The sequence below is a fragment of the Trachypithecus francoisi genome, unplaced genomic scaffold (assembly GCF_009764315.1).
Source record: "Trachypithecus francoisi isolate TF-2019V2 unplaced genomic scaffold, Tfra_2.0 Lachesis_group4, whole genome shotgun sequence".
Classification (NCBI taxonomy): Eukaryota; Metazoa; Chordata; class Mammalia; order Primates; family Cercopithecidae; genus Trachypithecus; species Trachypithecus francoisi.
In genome coordinates, this window is record NW_022681469.1 from 82,916,439 (window position 1) to 82,936,800 (window position 20,362).

The window sequence follows — 20,362 nt, forward strand, 5'->3', positions numbered from 1 at the left end:
ACTGCAAACAGAAATTTATTTAACAATGCTCAGTTCTATCTAAATTTAATTTAGATCTCCACCTAGGCTTTAGAAGAAGTAACATTAAATATAAAAGTACTTTCTCTGGCAGTGAAGACAATAACACATCATTGTCAAGTTCTACAGGACTCTACAGAGAACATTTAGACTTTTTAATGATTAGGACTGCCAACAAATGCACCAGATGGCCCCAGAAGTGATGTATGCCATTTAAATAAAGTATATTTATTTTATTCAGGTTATGAAACTGTATTCAATTCATGAGTCTTTTGTATAGTGCTCTTCTGGGTAGCATTGTAGGAGTATCTCAGCAACTATAATTATAATATGCTTTACAAAAACAAATTCCAAAAATAAATAAGTTTGAACCAGTAGTTGTCAATGTTCATGGTGTAAGCATACAATTATAGTATTTGTCATCTCAGAACTAAAGACTCATATATTAAGATGGCAAATTTGACAATGTCATCTTAAATATTTATTTTGTGATTACATTTTTCATTAATTGATACCATAATACCTCATTTGCTGTTGGGACTGCAAATGTATACTACGTCAGATTTCTATTAGGTAATTACTGTCTTAATCATGAGGAAGTAAAATTTCTCTAATAAATTATCAAGATGATATATAGCTTTAATAACTATAATTTTACTTAAGGTGATCACAAATGAACAGAACATCTAAGCATCATTGAAACACAGATGTCATTTCCTGAGCCAGAATGTGAGCATTTATGAGAACAGGTGCTCTTTGGAGCAGGGGAGAAATGCTTAGGCTATTCTTCTAAGTGAAAAAGAATTGCTTCCTAAAGCATACATGTTTCATAATTATTAATCACTTTTCAGCATTTCTTATATGTTATATCAACATAGGACATTTCCCCAAACTACTGGAGCTAACACTACACCTTGGAAATTTATACAAGTATTTGTTCCTTGTACATCATTTCAGCAGCAGAGCAGCTCTCCTGAAGAGACAAGAATGGCAGCTACAGCCATAAACATCCCAACTCCATTAAGTCTGTGGAAGGAACAGTGTTGACTTCCTTTCCTTATCCTAGGAAAGAATGTGGAGTTGATGTATTTGTTCAGCTCCTCCCTCATGATACATTTCTCTAACCCTACCTGTAACTTTGGCACACTTGAGGTGCCTCGCAGGCCTTCTCTTCATAGAGGGGCTCTGTGCAGTCTCGGCCCCCGTTGGCTGGCAGTTGAATGATGACCCGATGTCTAGACTGCTTCCTGATACTGGAGTCCCCTGCAATGAAGCAGTCTTTTAACTTCTGTACTTTACACTGATAAGATAACCTCTAAATACTAGTCTGTGTGAAGAAATTACATTACCTCCAGCTACATGTGCTTTGACATCCCTGAGAGGCTTTACCTGGTCTAAACATTTCCAAAGACCATTTATATCGAAAACCCAATCAACTCCTATTTGAAAATAGAGAAAAAGTGAAGAGTGGAGAAAACAGTTCCGCAGTCAATTAGACTTCCTAAGGTGCAGTTACAAAGTAATTGCTCTTTTGTATAATTCTTTCCCTTGAGGAATATGACAGACCTAATTAATTTATTTTCCTCTACCTTAAATTTATTTTCATGTTATTTTGCCTAGCCCTGTTTATCACATGGGACTCATACACATGTAATGAATCTTAAATTCAGTGCCATAATGTGAAATTTTATTTGTTATTCATTTAATTTGAAATGCATAACTTGTGAATTATTCTGGTCATTTATTATTCATGTTAAACAGTCTAAGTTCTTCAATTCAGGTCGCACTCTAAACATTAAGGATCTAAGTAGTAAAATGAAAGTGGTTTCTTAGAGGCAGACACAGACTTTAGAGAAGCAGTCAAAATAGCACTAACTACTATAAATAAGAAACTCTAAAGTATGTTAAAAATGGAAAAAATTAAGATATACTTTCAATAAAGACATCGACTTGACAGTACGACTGATGTAAGGATTCAAAAATCTTTTAGTATAAGATCATATAGTGTATAAAACTTGCCAACCTTAATAAAATGTATTTCAACTAACATTACATACACTTTAAGGATGAATAGCTGCATGGCACAGGGTCTTACATACTAAATAATTCTCTCAAGAATTACGTTAATAGAATCCTCCTGATGCATTTTCATTATTTGGAAGATCTTCAAATATCTGATACACAGACTATAGGAACAGAAATATTTTAAAGGATTAGCAGCTCCTAACAATTAACATTTAATCAGAAACCAAATGAAACCTTTTTAAAAGATATGGTGGTGGTGGAGAAAGTATGATTTGATGATTAGAACATTCCCATAATAGAATAGCCTTTCTCATTAAGTCAAGGATATTCTTCGGCATGGTCTGGGCAACTGACTCACTGCCATGTTTAGAGAGGATTTCTGTATTGGATGGGAGAATGGATCAGATTAGTGATTCCCAAATACCTGACTTCATAGGAGAATCTCTTTAACAACAATAACAAATTTCTGGGCCTATACCCTGAACTACTAAATCAGAATCTGGAAGCTGGGTTTGGGAATATGATATTTAAAAATCTTGCCATGTATTTGGGATGAAGGGCCAGGTTTGAAATCTACTGTAATACATGACCTTGTATGACCTATCCCAATTTAAGATTCTGGTCTTACATATAACTTTTTAGAATTATTATTCCCATCGTGGGGTGTAATCTGTACTATTAATGATGGCATAACTATTTTAATGAATAAGCGGGATACTACAGGTAATGGAGTAGGGAATTGGGGGCTAGAAGCATTGGGCAGCACAGAATTAAAGTATTTGAAAATATTGTCATGGACTTTTAACTGTAACAGTAGTTTGAATGCCAGCTGCAACTTTTACATGTTAAGTATAATTTACCTAGGGAAGATCTAAGAAATGAGGACTTTTAATAAGTTGCTAATGCAGTCTCCATCTATTATATTGTCCAAATGACCTGTATTTTAAGGCCCAGGTGATAAATTCCTTTCATAATTCAGAGCTAGGGAAAATTTTGTTTCCCTTGACAATCTATTAAGAATCCATTGTAGTTCTATTTTTTGCTTTGGTCACCAGAATCTCAGAGCTAATTTTCTTCTCAATTGCAGGAGCTTGCCTCAGCTTTGATTTTCTAGCATAATTTTTCTCTCCCTCTTCCTTTTACCCCCTCCCCTATTCACTGCCTGGCTTTGCCCTTCTTTTACAATTTCTATTGTTTTTTTTTCTTTTATGCTTATGATCTGTCCATAATCTTTTTTTTTCTTTTTTTTAAAGTATACAAACTAAATAATCAGACTCATCATTTGTTTAGCTTGGGGAAGCAGGGAGGTTTCTGTTTGCTTGTTTTTTAACGGGGAGGTAAGATGTAAAGGGCTCAAATGGGTTTTTGTTTCCCAGTTGGTCAAAGTTCTTAGAGGCAATTACTCTCCAATCTGCAGAGAGAGAACAGACACAGGATTAAGACCAAGGGATCTGGGGACTGGTGGAGACAATGAATTCAGCATTCGTGGCACCTCATAGACTAAAGCTCCTAGTTATTAACTATCTAGGTGGCACCTGGTGCATAGCTAGGGCTGTTTTACTTGAGGAAGCAGGTACCAAACATTAATGTTTCAATTCTATTTTGTTTGTTGATTTGAAAGAAAAAACGTCACTTAGATTACATTTCTGAAACATTCTCTTAACGCCTTCTCATCACAAACTCCACAAATTAGTACTAGATATTTAAGACTATGATGACTCTTCTCACGTCCTTAATGGATTCCAGAGTGGCAATCCATTTATTCTTATAAAAAGTTCATATTCCTTAACCTGGCACAGCCCACAGGATAGAGATTGTGAACTGATTAAAGTGGAACTCTTCAAAGCTATGACACCCAGAGAAGAAGTTTAATGGGGTTACACAGGAAGTGTCATGACATCCATGTTTTTACCCATTGGGAGGTCTGTTTCTTCTCAGATTGCAGTTAAGAAATTGCTTGTGCACTCAAAGTTACAGCGCGGTAGAGCTCTGCCAGGTTATAGAGCCCTCAGATCAGAGAGCAGAAAAAAAGGAAGCTATACATCATACATTGAAAGCGAAAAATGAAAGTTTCCTCACTAATAACTTGAGTTGGCAATTTTGGAATTTTATACCTTTCATCGTCCCCTGCTTGTATTTAGGCTCATTTTATTATATGTAGTTGACATATTTGCAGTGTTTCTATTCATCTGTGTGTTTTCTACCTAAGAGTCACACATAGTAAGTGCTTAATAAATATTTGCTAATGCACAAACACATTTATTTCACATCTTCTCAACTGGATTATTAGTTAGCATCTTCTATTTCTTTCCACCTATTCCTTTATAATGGTAAGCGTGTGGGTACCAATGCTGTGCATTGAGGATTAATAAAAATAAGCTATCATTTTGTTTTCACTGGAAATAATAAGTATGAGAAAAATAAAGGCACCTGCCTGTGATGTTTGTGCTTAAAAATGCCTATCCAGGATAGGAATGGAAAAAATAGATTGTACATCTAGCAAATAATTATGTGATGATGGGGTACAGAGATTCAGAAGGTATGTAATCTCTCACACAGTTATAGCATTTTTCAGATATCTTAAGACATTCAAAATAAATTTCACCAGAGAAATTACTTGATGAAAAGGATTTAAAAGACAGGCAAAACTGATTCATTAAACTGGATATGGGATGGATTGCAGGTTGGAGCAGCACAGTAACAGAAAATTGAAAGGGAAACGTTTCATGCAAGAAGCAAAATGTAAAGGTAGTATTCAGATCTTTGGTGGTAATTCTAGTGTTCTAATGATTCAGGACATGAGGAATAAGCCTCTGCAATATTCCTTCTATCTTTCAACACAATAAATGCAGTGAGAAAAAAAGGAGCAAACAGAATTTGAGCAATTAAGTACATTATTTGATCAAATGTATTGTTTTTTTAAAATTAGAGGTACAAATAATTTATGTGCATAAATTATTTCTACTTTTTAAAGTGCCCTTTGTCAAAATTTATAAAAATTTGAAAAATACATTAGCAAGTGTACTGGTCTGAGGATTAAACTACATTCCACTTAATACTGATCTTTGCCAGCATTGATTTTTCAAGGGATATTTTAGAAGAAGGCTGAATAACATTTCAAACAACTCTTTTAGTTCTTCCTGGAATCCTGCTATTCTGTTTTATTTTCTGCAATAGTATTGTGTATTTTACTTTTTTAAAGTGATTTTAAAAAGAAGGGTAGTCCCACATTTTAATAAGCCCAACACCCTTATAAAATTTAGACTTTACTCAGAGAATTAAGTAAAAAGAACCACCCTATGTTTGAATTAATTTTCTGTTGCTATTACCTCTCTTTGAACATTCAACTTTGTTTAGCATTTTTAAATAGTGTGTGTAAATTGGTATAATTTCAAAATGATACTTGGATTATTTCCATTTCTTACCAAATAATGAAAAAAACTAACCTCATGCCATTGCTTTATTTTCTTCACAACAAAAGGCTAGCTTTCTATAACACCATTGTCTCTTTATTCTCAGTTACAGCAGTCTACAGGCAAAACAGAAAAAGCTTCTTCTAGAGCACAAAGCATCTTGGCACTGCTATCCAACAATGACCCCTTCTATCACTCCCCAGTCTTTAAAAAAATTTTATTTCCTCAATACGCCATTGTAATGATTCTTTTAAAATCAGAGTGCCTAGGTTTAGGGTTTCCGAAAACCTTTTGTTTTAGGAGAAGCAACATGAGCTGCCAAATAAAACAGTCAGCACTCATTGCTTGCTCCGGATGACATGACCTGTGTTCAGGGAAACACCGCTCTGCCTCTTAGAGACCCTCTTGCTTCCAAGAGAGCTGATTCCTGAGTTGGCATTTTTGCACTCCTTTGCCACCACCATCCCAGGAACACCAGGAGAGAATAGTATCCTAGTGGTACTATGCATTTTTACTTACAGAGGTTTCCTACCTTCTCCCAAGAGACCAACCCAACTAAACCCATTATGCCTCACCTGCCAGTCACTCATCACAAGAAATGAGCCCTCCCCAGCTCCAGGTCATTCGTCATCACCCAGACCCACAGCACTACCTACATACACAACACGATTCAGCTTCTCATTCCTTTACATCCTCTAGCCCTTCTACCACCGCACCAACTGGAACACATGGTCTCTCATATTCAGTCTCTTCTGGGAAAGTTTCCTTCACATCGTGGGTTCCAGTGGGCTGGTCGTTCCAAAATCACATCTTTCTCATGGTCATTTAAGGCTTTCCTGATGTCTCTAATCCTCACTTGGAATTCTTTCATGTGGTCCATCTTTCAAGAAGATCTCTTGCACCTCCTTTTCAATATGATTTTCCTTAATATATTTGTTCTGACATGATTATTCTATTCCCTTCCTTAGAGCTCTTTCTGTTTTACCATTAAATTTTGTTATTGAACCATGCAAGTCTTACATTATCTGGGCTGTGCAGAAGAGTTCTATATGTTAAATGCAATGAAAAGCTTCCTTGATGTCTGGGACTGCAATTTCTCTACACGACCATTAGTGTGCTAGTTATATACAGAAATCAGTAAATAAGTATTTATACATACATACACAAATAAGTACTGACTCAGTTAAGACCTGTGTAGCATTCACAATCTATTCATTCTCATCTATCTGCTAAGAAGTTTTTTAAAGTGCTTTATGTGAGTTTTCACAGTGTTTTACATTTTTTATTATATAAATGATCAAATAGCAAAGAGTAAATCATTTTCTTCATACTGTAAAAATCACAAATTTAAAAATCATGTTATTTTCTTTTCAAGTGTGGTTTCTTATGAGTAAAAAACCTCTATTTTTTCTTTCCTTTCCAGATGTATATAATACATAACAAAATCACAAATGTGTTTTCAAGAACTTAAGAAAAAAATTTATAGGCTATTAAAATGGTTCCTAATTCCTGGATACATTCCAATATCCAAAATTATTTTCAAATAAAGGTCTAAAGAAATGAGAAAATTTCTGATTCTTCACTCTTATTAGTGATTATTCTAGAATCAATTTAATAAAATATTTTCTGTTCTTTTTAAAACTTTACTTCCTTGAAATACTTTAGATCAAATCAACTTTTTTAAAGGAGTAATTTACACAATATAAGAAAATATCCAAAATAAGGGAAAGGCAAAGTCTTTGCACTCTCAAAATTTTCACTTAAAATTTATTTTAGACTATTAACAATTTGGTTATAAATGTAACTGCACATGTTTTGGAATTAATAAATGAGCATATTCTATATAAACACAAAAGATCAAGTATAAAGGCATCAATAAAATTTATGTGTGTTAATTCTATGTAATTAATAATGCTTTTTAATTGAATTAATTAATAACAATTGCCACCTATAATTGCCATCATAGGTAAAATATTAATCTATAAGAAAGTACATTTCTATTGCCAACTGTGACCAATGTTATTCAGCTTAAAAAAAATAAAGGAATAAGAAAAGAAAATCTGGATTAAAATGTCATGCAACGACATTGCATAGCAAGTTTATGGCATTAATATGTTTATAAAAGTTAATGTTTATAACTCCTTTTAATTTGCCAAAAGCTATTTAAATTCACTAAAAGACTCCTAAATAAAAATATTTGCAGTGGCTCATGCCTGTAATCTCAGCACTTTGGGAGGCTGAGATGGGTGGATCACTTGAGGCCAGGAGTTCTAGACCAGCCTGGCCAAAATGGCAAAAACCCATCTCTACTAAAAATACAGAAATTAGCCAGGCATGATGGCGTGTGCCTATAGTCTCGGTTACTTGGGAGGCTGAGGCACGAAAATTGCTTGAATCCAGAGGCTGAGGTTGCAAAGGGCTGAGATTGAGCCACTGTACTCCAGCCTGGATGACAGAGCAAGAGACTGTCTTAAAAAATAAATTAAAAGCAATAATAATTTTCGATCACTTCTCAGTTTGTGTTTAATTTTATTTGATATTTCGAGGGTATTAAATAGGAAACCATCAAAAGAAAAATCATGTTTGAACTATATAAAAATATAATAATACAGTAAAAGTATCCATTATTAAATTTATAATACCTAAAGGATTTGAATAAATTTTGACAAAGTAGTTATTTGTTAGGCTAGAAGTCGACTCTTAATTGAATCTCTCTAGTAAGTGTTAAGAAACATGAATAAAATAAAATCATAAAGGGAATTTAGAAAAAATTATCTGTATTTGTTGAGTAAGATAAGAAATAGGAGACAGTGTCATTTGTAACACTGCAGGAAAATTTATTCAGTTATTGCATAAGTCACCTGGAGGATGTTGATACCTTTCTCATCAGCAGTGAGAAAAGACCCTGTCCTAGAGGGTAGAGAAATAATTATCAAAGTATTTGACTTGATACTAACAAGTCTTTGTCTGTAAGTAATACAAGCAAAACTAAGCCAAACTGGGAATAAATATTCATAAATTCCTCATGACACATTACATGTTGGCAGAGAAACAATTTGGCCATTTTTTCTCTTTCTTTTATTCCTATTCTTGGGGCTGCATAATTGAATCTGCAGCAAATCTGGTCCCATGTTATTTTTTGCCATTAAGTAGGTTGAAAGCCATGTGTACTGATAAAAGCACTGTATATCATTTTAAAATACATAAACCATGCTATATTCTTTCAGAACTAATGTGAAAGTGAACACTATTAATACAATAAGATTTAGAATCCTTCACTTTAATCCATATCATGAAATTTCAAGCCAGGTTTTGGCATAAACCTCATTTGTCTGATTCGAAAGCTATGTTATTTTCTAGAGGGAAACTAACATGTTATGGCATGCATGTCAAATCAGGTTTACATAGCCCTGTGCAAAACTCACAAACATTGCTAGGCCAGAAGACCTCAGAAGTCTACCAAGGGGGTTTTCTAGGTGAACAACTTTCCTAACTCTGCAGACCATACCTTCTTTACACGAAGAGGGGCATGATGTCCAGTCACTATATGGGGTCACAATACAGTCCTTCTTACAAGGAAGCAGACAAGGCCTTACAGTTTCAGGTCGAAGGCTTTCAGGACATCTAGAAAGGCAAAGGGAAATTATTAGGCTTCAATAGTAAGGCAGAAAATCAGATAATTTAATTTCTCTAGAATTTTCACTGTTAAAATTGCAAAACAACTTACTCATCTGTATTATTTAGCTTCCAGGAGTCTTTCTTTCTGCTACAGGCAAGAACTATACAACTAAATTGATTGTTTCAAACCGGATCTCAATAAAGCTTCTCAAGGCAAGATATGCAGATTTACTAATAGCAATGATGCTATTTAGAAACAAATATAACACTTACACCTTATCCTCTTATAATAATCTCTCCATTAATAAGTATTTATATTCTGTTTTAAGAAAAATTTTGTGAAAATTTCAATTATGAATTTAAGGATCTAATTCTATTATATTTGTATGACTAAATAGGCTTTTTGCCTATTACAAGTTTCCAGGTTATTATACACTTTATTTTTTCAAATATGTATTGTGTAGAATAACTTTATAGTGGAGTGTATTCTTTCACGGTACATGCTCAAAACACAATACTGTAATAAGAACTATATATTTAATAATACATAAGATAATAAAAGTGTATAAATCAATCTGAGAAGCAGTTTTTGCTTTATTCCTGCTTTTACATTGTGTATCTATTTGTGTTTTCTTTTCCATTAGTCCCTAGTTTTAAATTATGGGATTTAATCTTTTTTATGTTTTTATAAACTACAATATCTTTTTTTGGAATAAAAATAGTGAATATAAATAAAGGTAGTAAATCAGTAGTTTAAAGAAAAATACTGTATGTTTGACATAAATTATAGTAAAATTAACTATTATTTTTAAAATAACAGCAAAAACATATTTATTGGGAACACAAGAGAAAGATAAGGATGAAGAACACTGAAATGTCTAACTTCATATAAGCTTTCACTTCTTAAGAGATAATAGCAAGGTGATGTATAGGTTTTAAATATACTTATTCAAAATACATTTAGTATATAATTTTTTACACTTGAGCTTAGTTAGCCAAAAGGCTGAGAAGTAATAATTTTTAAATTTCCCAATTCTCTGCATTTTCATGATCTGATGCTACTGTTATTAGGGATAAAATGCTGATCATGAGCCTTAACACTAGAAAAAGATGTAGCTTAGAAAAGCAAAATATAATAACATCATTCATATAATTAAAAGTAACAAGTAAATTATGCTGATTCCTAAGCAATTCTCTTTTGAGACCATATAAATCCCTGCCATGTAAGCTAACAGGCAATGAAAAAATAATCTAAACAACTAGTATAGTTCTTGCTAAAATAAATTGGCAAATCAGTGGGAAATAAGATTTTAAAATACTTTATATTAGAGAATTCAAATATTTTATAGTTCCAGATAAACTGCCTTTTGTCAAGTAAGTTAATCAGGTTTTCAGAAGTAAACTATGAGTAAAAAAAATCAACATCACTAATCTATTTCCCATAATTTCTTTGTAGTATTTTGCTGATACTTCATTTTTGACATATTTTGTATTATAATTATGTAAATTTTCTTTCTCATACATAAATATTATGCTTTATTCAATTATACAGATCCACGCTCTCCTCTCTTACTTCAAAACCCTACTGTTCATTTGGAAGTAAATTTTAAAATATATAAGATTCAACATTTCAAAAATAATCTTTTTGATTTATCTTGAGCTGAAATTTTCCTAATTTCTATGAATATTCAAAGTCACGGACAACAAATCAATTTAGATTTGAATCATAGAAGCAAATGTATTATTACAATTTAGATTGTAAATCAGTAGAATTACAATTTAACCTGCATTCTTAACCAGGGAACATTACATGGCAAAACTCCACATATAATTCAGTTAATTCTTCTGGAACTATGAGATTATTGGTCAGTAATTATGATTGTCAGCACTTTTGTTCAATAAGGCAATTTTATAACTTTAACAATGAGAGAGCATTACTCAGTTGCATGCCCCTCAGATATTAGCCCTGAATAAATCAATGAAATTTACAATGTTATCACTGACAACCTCCAAATATTCTGTTTTAGTTGAGAAATAGTCACAGCAAGATACTTAGCTAACTGTGGAGAACAAAATTACAAACAACAAAGTTGTTAAATGAACACACAAAGATAAATTATACAGCCTAGATTACATTCAATAAAATGAATTTGGACTTCCTTTGGCAAGGCAATTGGTTCAGTCAACATGCTTCTTTTATCCTTTGTACTGTTTGTATTTAGTGTTTGCAGTTTAAATCAAGGAATCGATTTCCCCCCAAATCTTATTCAAGGTCAAATTAAACAGATGTGATAGGAGTTGAAGTTTGTTACCGGGAGGATAGATAAGATCAATAACATTGACTTTACCATTGCACAGTAATGTGTTTTATTAAGAGAAGTTTAAAGCAAATTTTCAATTTGCATTTTTTGGTTCAAATACCTAGTATTGGAAACCATTCACTGAATTTAACCTAGCATGTAGAGAGAAAGGCAATATTTTCTTTTGAATTCACAGTATTTGCTTGATTTTCTAGAATTTAAAGGCAAAGTGCATCCATTTGATTTAACAAGTCTATAGATGTATACAGGTCACTGAATGAAGGCTGCAAGCGCAAAGCAAATTTTTAATGAATTATTGTGGTAGTATGATGTGGGACTTCAGGATACCCTTCCTACTGATTTAATGCTGTTAATCCAGCAGGCTCTTTCACATACAGGCTTGTACATAAGTACATCCATTACTCAGCAAAAATATTTTGTAGCTTATAGAAGTGAGGAAAATGTCGACAGCAACATTTGAAACGTGATTAACTGTGGGACAGGAACAGAATGAGCTCACTGGTAGAAGCTCAGCACGATAACCCTCATCCTGCATCACAACAGGTTGGTCCTGTGCCTGGGTAGTGAATATGTCTACCTTTGTTCTTGATCCAGCAAGAGTCAGAATCCTCTAGGACTTGGGACATCTGCTCTTGCTGTTACCACTTTTGAATTTTAATACACTGCACATTAATTTCCTGAGTTAGATTCATCACAGCTTTAGCATAATTTCTATTAAAATATTGGTTTGAGGCTACCTATTAAACATGTGAAATAGTCTTTCAATTTATTCAAATCTCATTGGCATGTTTTCTGTGTTTTCTAATTTCAAGCAATATAAACAAAAATTGTGGGGCAAAATATCCCTAATGTCTGGAACCCTGGCCAGATACAAACATCTCACAATGGGATTCATATTTGCTTCCCTGGAGTTTTTCATGCATCAGAGACATTATTTTCATTTTCCTGGAACACTAAGGAGCAGCTGAAATTCTTAAGAAAAAAACCAATTTCTAACATTTATTGAGTGCTTAGATTACTATTATATTTTTCATTAAATCCTTTCAACAGATTTCGAAAACTGTTAGCCAGAATAAAAGTTAGGTAGCATGCTGAAGATTACACACAATATTTAACCACTTGGCTGAGTATTTAGAATATATGAGGCCACTTTTAAACCCATGCTAAAAATCGACTCATTTATCATTTCTTATCTCACATGGCTAAGGCTATTTGAATTTTTAAAAAGTATGTTAAGTTTTGAAAAATAGAGGTTTTTTCTCCTCAATTGTTTTAGAGTTGATTTATTTTCTCTATGAATTGATTAGCTCAGTTATGCCATTGTTTTTCTTTATACTTCTCACAAGGCACATATAATATGCCAACTCTCTGGTTCCTTGTTCTCCCCTCCAGCAAAGTGTTTGCCTTGTTATTACAGTACTCATAAGCACCCTGAGAATCTGATAGTTTTTCTACTTACAATAACACTCATCCTATCCCAAGGCTCTCTCTTAGAAGTAAATGGTTTTTACTCTAACCACAGAAAGACATAGTAAGTATGCTTCGGTATTTTTCATATAGTGTTGTCTAGGGGAAATGAAAGGCAGATCATACAAGGCTTCTACCCAATTAAGCTAGATTGGACAGCCTCCATAGCCTAGGGGTATATAGGAGGTCATGGATGACCTACACTGCCGGGACTTAGTACACTGTCGTTATTGATCAGCCAGGCTTACAGCAAACACTTCTTTCATTGTCTCACTAGCTTAATAAAAGCAGAAAGTGCTACTATAAAACAGAAAGTAGGTACCAGATAGATTTCTACGGAATTTATGGTTCCCCAGTACAAAACTCAAAGCTGTTATAGCTTTATCAGTGGCTGACTTTCAAAACAAATCTTTCTCTTGAGGATAGGTATGACAAGCATCAAAATGTTCCATTTCATGAAGCTAGTGAAGCCTGAGCCAATCCTCTGCACAGTTGGCTACATGATTTACTGTTGTCATTCTAAAGCTCTTACTTTTTGGGTCCCACTTGGCCCACATTGACTCGCACACAGATGACTTTTCTTGTCTGCATGCCCACAGAGCAGGAGGCCTCCCCATTCCAAGTTGTAGTTGTGTTGAAGGACGATACTGAGGTGTCCTCAATGCACTGGCCCCAGGGACCAGTTTGCCAGTGGTATACCGTGCAAGGATGCTCATTACAGCTTCGTACCTCTTGCAAAGCACTGCTATTTGGACAGCGAATTCCACCTACAAAAATGGACAATGATAGCAGATTAGATACGGTGCCAACAGGAACCTTACCATTCTCTGTTCTTTGGAATTAACATGGCTGACAAGAACAATATCTGCCACTTATTTGGCACACAGCTGCACTGCTAGGGAAGCAAATTACGTGTTAATCTTACCTCAGTTGGCATGATCTGGCTTAAAATATAAACTCTGTAGTTACATAATACTTGCTTTAGGAGTCTATGGAAGACCTTAAAGAAAGAGGCTGTTGCCCTCCAGAAAAAGTGAAAATGAGATACAACAAGGCCCATGTCATTGCTGACCAGGAGAAACATAGGTACTGAGACTTTGTGGATGGAGAAAATGAAGTGTATTTTCAAATGTTATTACCAAAGTTGCAAGTCTTAGTTACAGTTTTTGAAATGCTGCTTAATTTAATGTATTAGGTTTTAGGGTGATTAGAAACAGGGATATTAACATGGAATGATACTTCATGATGCTCCAGAGCATTACTGGGAAGGTCACTGAGTAGCAATATCATATTTCTTCAAGTCTAATTTGTATTGACTGTGCAATACACCATCATTTTACATATCCCAAAGAAAAAGAAATGGCTGCAAATTAAACTATGATACAATGTTTTCTGATCTACTTCAATTTATATTGTATGCTTATTGAAATAGCTTTTTATGGGTTAGTTTTAAATATTGCTCTTTTACATACATTAAAGGGAAAGGTATTTCTAAAACTTATTTACATTCAGAATCCAAATCTTTCTAATTCACACCCACTGAAGTCTGTATTCTTCTCCTATTCAGTATCAGCTTCTGTGATGTCAAAAGTGCCAACGATGTAGGGTTTCTTTAAAAAGCGTTCTCCCCTTTTGTCTCCAGAATTGTCTTCCAGGATACTGATATGCATCTCTAAGTTTTGATGTTGTAGCATTTTTAATTGCCCCAGAAGGTGTCAATGAGAGTTTTAAGCAAGCAACTGGGATTTATTTTCTTTCCTCAAATGGTCCTAGCAGTTTTTTTTGTTTTTGTTTTTGTTTTTTTTCAGAAGCATCATGGAATTGCTCCACCAGGAATAACAACAACGTTCACATGTACGAGCAGTGATGACTATGCCATAACTGTTACTTGGCCACAGAGGTTTTAAAATGATTCCAATGTGAGATGCAATTATTCCAGAGATGTTACAGGGTAAAACAGATGCATCTTGTAATTAATAGTATATGGTATAAGAGTTATTCTGGACTTTTAAAAAATGTGGTGGCCCCATTGTAAGTATGTTGTAGGTGGCATTTTATTTTACATTCACAAAGGTTCTATGAGCTAAAAATCATTAAATGGATGAACCCAAACAGCTTACATGATGTGACCATAGTGACAATGAGGAATTTATGGAGGCCAATTTGTTGACTCTGTGCTATTTCTGATGACAATTATGAAAACAGAAATTCTTACATCGTTAAAAGCAGGATGTTAGAAGAATTTACTACTCACTTTATTGACAGTTTGGTCTGCTGGAACTTATGCAGCCTCTGGACTTCATCTTAGAATATAAAAGAACTGGTTGTAAATGTGGAATGGTGGAAACCCTGAGTGCTCCTCACAAATATTTGCAATAGAGTAAATAGAGGAAATGTTGAAAATAATAAGAGGTGGGCTTTAGATTTTAGAAAAGCAGGCTTTGAAAAGTTAAAAATGAGTAAGAAAAGGCAATTCAGTAGCTAGCGACCCTAACATGGAAGATGGCTCAAGAAGTGAGATTTGGATACAAATCAAACATAAAGCCATGGGCCACAGCCTGAGCTGATCTTCCAGTATCACTTCCCTTATGATTAAAGACATCCCTTTATTCAGCAAATAAATCAGTAGAAAGTTTATGCGAGAACCCAACTTCAATTTAGAATCATTTATGCAGTGTTGAACATAGACTCAACATCAGAATAACCTGCATTAACTCAACTGCAATTTAGAATCATTTATGCAGTGTTGAACATAGACTCAACGTCAGAACAACCTGCATTAAACAGCATTTCATTAATGTTCTCTGCTTCATGATGGTGGAAACTCTGCCACAGTTCATATCCTATCCTCTGTCACACAGCTCTGTGACCCTGGAAGCCTCCACAAAGGAGTTTAGGATTTGAATAGAAATGAATCCTAAAACATTCTAATTGGGCTGGGGAGAATAAGTAAGCTCTCCTATTACCCATTCTTCAAAGTGCTAGATTTATCCAATCTTAACTCTCAGACAAGCTAATTATAGACATAATATATGTATATATTTTTATATAATTATTTTAATAATGTCTTTATATTTAATAGTAAAAGTACTGATCTTGCACAAAGAATATGCTTCTTGATTTACCTTATTTTCTCTGTGATTATTAAGTATGCTGTTTAAAATGTGATCTTAAAACTCCAAATTGTTTTTGACATTGGAATTGACTGGTTGGCTTTGAAATAAAATAAGAAAAAAACTTCCACAACATCAGTATCAAGTGTTGAGGAACTGCGAGATAGTGGTTAAGTTTACAGACATAAAGGTTATTTATTTTCTTGCCCCAATGCACATTAAGATACATCAGCAGTTTTGGTCTGATGTCAGGATACTTGCACAAATAAGCCCCAGTGTGGTCTTCATTATAAAAATAAGATGGCAATTTTGAAAGTATGGTTTATAGTAATTAGTCATTGCAGCAGCATCATGTTGTTTGGGGGACAATTTTATGGTAGAAAAGTTGATAGGTATAATATTGAATTTATCTATTATTTACAGAAAGGTATAATTCCAGGCTTCTGGGAATACTTCCATAGTACTGGGGAAATTATAAAATGTGACTTATGACAAAATTAGTCATAATTTAAAAAATCCTCTTACATCAAAAAATATGTTTTATACTAATACCACTATTTAGATTTTCTATTATTCCATCAAAGGGAATAATGTGATAAGGCTTTGATAAAATTCTGCTATGTAAATAAACTCCTGTGGTTATATAAAAATACCAGCTGCTATGTGAAACTTCTTAGAAATAAAAAAGTGACTTTTCCTCCCCACATCAAGTTCATAAAAGCTTTGTTAGGAGGCATTTGAATAGAGCTATGATGTTTCTGGTTCTGGCATTTATGTCCTTACAATTTAGACGATAAATTTTTTTAAAAAGAACCTTGTTTAAAACAATAATTAAATACATGCAATATTTATGTGAGATGCTTCAAGGGATACCTACAGGGGTTAAAAATAGTTCCTGCTACACTCAAGGATCTCATAATGTAACGGGGAAAAGTAGTAGGGGAGATAAGACAAGCATACAAATGAGCATAATTCTAGATGGAAAGAAATAACTATATGGTGGGGTATTTAGTATAACTGGGATTCAAAGAGTACAATTTCACTACATTTCGGAGTCTGAAAAGTGCCTCAGATTGAAAGAGGCACTGAGAAAAGTTTTGAAGGAGTAAGATTTCAATAAGCAGAATTCTAGGAAGGGAAAGAAGGAAAAGACTATAGTATCTAAGTAGAAAAATAAATAAACAGAAGCAAAGGCATGCAGGCAGGTGTGACCTTGGGAATTAACAATATTGACATAGTCAATTGGAGTGTACAGTTCACATCAGAAAGTAATTGGCAACAATAGTAAGTAGCCTAGGCTTATGTTATAAAGAAGCTATTAGTGTGAAGAGTACTATTATCATAGTACTATAAATTATACTTTTAAGGTGCTTCTAACTTTTCCTGCTATTGTAGCCTGAATTCCTTTGACGGCAGAGCACTACTGGGTGAAAAGTGCATTAGCAAGGATATGCTTTGGGGGTACTGAATTGGAACAGCATTAGCTGTGGGGTACCTCAGGAGATTCTGCTGTAGCATAGCCCCATCCACCAGTTTTTCTTTGCAGAAACAGGCAGAAGACTGTCTACTGTGCAGCCTGCATAAATCCTGTTTGACAGTCAAGTAGTGACAGACTGAAGCAGAACTCTCTTTTCAAGGTCAATGGTGGGAGAATGGGGAAGTGATAGTATTTACTTAGAAATCAGAATTATGAGTACACATATATACGCATACATGTAATGAATCTGGTGTTCTTCAAATTTTTCTAGGTAATATGGGTACTACCTGGTCAGTACAGTTAAAATCATTTAGCTATAAAAATTGAACAAGTTAAATAAAAATACTCTTCTCAATGTTTTGCATTGTAAAATATGACTTCTGAAGACTACTAATTATTTGAGAAAAAAGTGACAATTTATTTCAATCTGCATCTATTCTCTGCTTGTATAAGACAGGTGTAAAGACATTACTATTTGGTTGATGAAGTTCTATCAGGTCATATTGAACTTAACAAAAATAAATATTCTTTCCTTTTTTTGTTGTTCTGTAAGAATAATTAACTATATCATGAGAATTAACAGAAATTGTTATACCCAGTGGGAAACATTTAAAAAAAATAATCTTTTCCTTTTTACATGAAGTTTGTTAGGATCTACAATACAGGTTCAAAAAATTGAGAAAGCTAAAAATCTAACATTAATTTTTAATTTTTTTGTTCAAGTTCAATTTACTATTAAAAAATATGCCAGACTTAAGTATTAAAAGGTTGCCTCCCTTTAGAATTTCCTAACATAACTTTAAAACATTTTTTGAGACAACTCCTACAGTTTATACAATATTTACATGTTAAGGTAAGAATATTAAAAAGTGAATTGCCAATTTTATTTAATCAGAAGTCAAGCCTCTCGAAGATACACACACACACACTTTTTTTTTAAGTGTAAAGAACTAATTTTACCTTCTCCAGTACATTAACTATCACCAGTTGCCAGTACTTGTGATTTGGTTTCCAAATGACATTTCAGTAATTAGCATTTTATGACAATTTTTGTATACTGATAATAGGTTATATAATGTTACTCAACATTGTGTAGAAAGCGCCGGGAATGGTGGCTCATGCCTGCAATTCCAGAACTTTGGGAGGCCAAGGTGGGCGGATTGCCTGAGCTCAGGAGTTTGAGACCACCCTGGGCAGCACGGTGAAACCCCACCTCTACTAAAATACAAAAAATTAGCCAGGCATGGTGGTGCACCTGTAATCCCAGCTACTCAGGAGGCTGAGGCGGGGAATTGCTCGAGCCTGGGAGGTGGAGGTTGCAGTGAGCCAAGATCGGGCCACTGCACTCCAGCCTGGGCAACAGAGAGAGACTCCATCTCAAAAAAATTATACAAATTCGTTTTCTTTTCATGTTTAATTTAGAACCAATCTCAAAATTACAGTGAAATTAAAAGTATGATATAAATAATTTTCTTTTCCTGGACCATTTGGAAAAAGATGAAAAGATGTCCATCACCCTAAGTATGTTAGTGTGTGCTTCCCATGATCAAGAGCATCCTCCTACACATAAGCAATTCAATATTCAAAATCCAAAAATGAGAATATAAACAGATAAGTTATTACCATTGAATCCTCAGACCCCATTCAAGTTTGCCAGCTGTCCCAAAATGTCCTTTATGGCAAAATGATTTAGTTCAGAATCACACATTACATTTAGATGTCACACTTTGTTAGTCTCCTTAAATCTAGAACAGTTTTTCAATCGTTGCTTTTCATGGCTTAGACACTTTGGAAGATTAAAGATTATTTTGTACAATGTCTTTCAATTAGATTTTATCTGATGTTTTCTCATGAATAGATTCTATATATGCATCTTTGACAGAGTTATCGCCGAAGTGATGCCATATTCTCATTATACCACACTGAGGACACAAGATTTCGGTTTGCTTCATTATTGATAACGCTAACTTTGGTCACTAGATTAAGGGAGGTGTCTGTCAGACTTTATTAGGGAACTATTTGAGACTATGTAAATACAATGCCTTTAATGAGATTCAATTCATTCATTTATTTATTTATATAAAGTGTGGATCCCTGGTTTCCTATTTAACGGTCTGTTAGTATTATTATTTTGTTACTAAAATTGTTTGCATACGTGGTCAGTGGGAGAACATTCAACTTGGCTTCTGTGGCCTTTTGACATTCTCTTTACTTTCTACCACAAGATCCTCCTGGCCCATCTTGGACTTCTTCTATCGCAGCTGTGGAATCAGCCATTTCTCAAAGTTTCCCTTGTTTCTTTTATTGGAGAATAGTATAAGAAATCACAATCTGACTGCTGCATCTACTTACTGCTATTGAGGTCTTGCTGCTCTCATGTCTTTTCAGTGAACGAGGCTAATATGTGTATATATGTATATAATATGTATTTATATTTGCACACTTACATTGATGTTTGTTCTATATTTATCTTAACAAATTGAACACCATGAATTCAAATAAATTAATAACATCCAATTCCAATGTTGTACCACAGAGTGTACTAGTTTTCTTTCCTAACATATTTGCAACTCTCTTCTCCAGCAATAAAAAATCCCTGACTCTTATTATGTTAGATACATGTACTTATTTTGTCAAGTCCCTCTCACCCCACACTCCATCTCCCATTGCCATCTCCATGGCTATACCCACAAGATATCTTCCTCACTCGGCTCATGATCTGACATCCTACATGAGGCCATCCACATGACAGAAACCCTCCTCAACTGTGTCTGGTTGTGACACTCCACACTGGGCTGGCTGCCTTGATTCTGGGATTCTCTCTTGACCCTGCTATGCTCTGACATCCAGTGCTGAGTCACTCTTCTATCCACTCATACAACCCCTGTGCCCCCTGTCCTTCACCCCACT

General features: G+C 34.2%; 1 protein-coding gene across 1 annotated transcript in view; it reads right to left on the reverse strand.

Annotated features, from left to right (window-relative positions):
• Positions 1–20,362, reverse strand: part of THSD7A (thrombospondin type 1 domain containing 7A) — a 564,048-nt gene that overhangs the window by 166,847 nt on the left and 376,839 nt on the right. The window contains exons 8-10 of the mRNA XM_033192934.1: positions 13,395–13,629; positions 8,965–9,080; positions 1,149–1,281 (exon numbers count right to left, since the gene is read on the reverse strand). Of these exons, the coding sequence (XP_033048825.1) occupies positions 1,149–1,281; positions 8,965–9,080; positions 13,395–13,629 (484 nt within the window). The remainder of the gene's footprint in view (positions 1–1,148; positions 1,282–8,964; positions 9,081–13,394; positions 13,630–20,362) is intronic.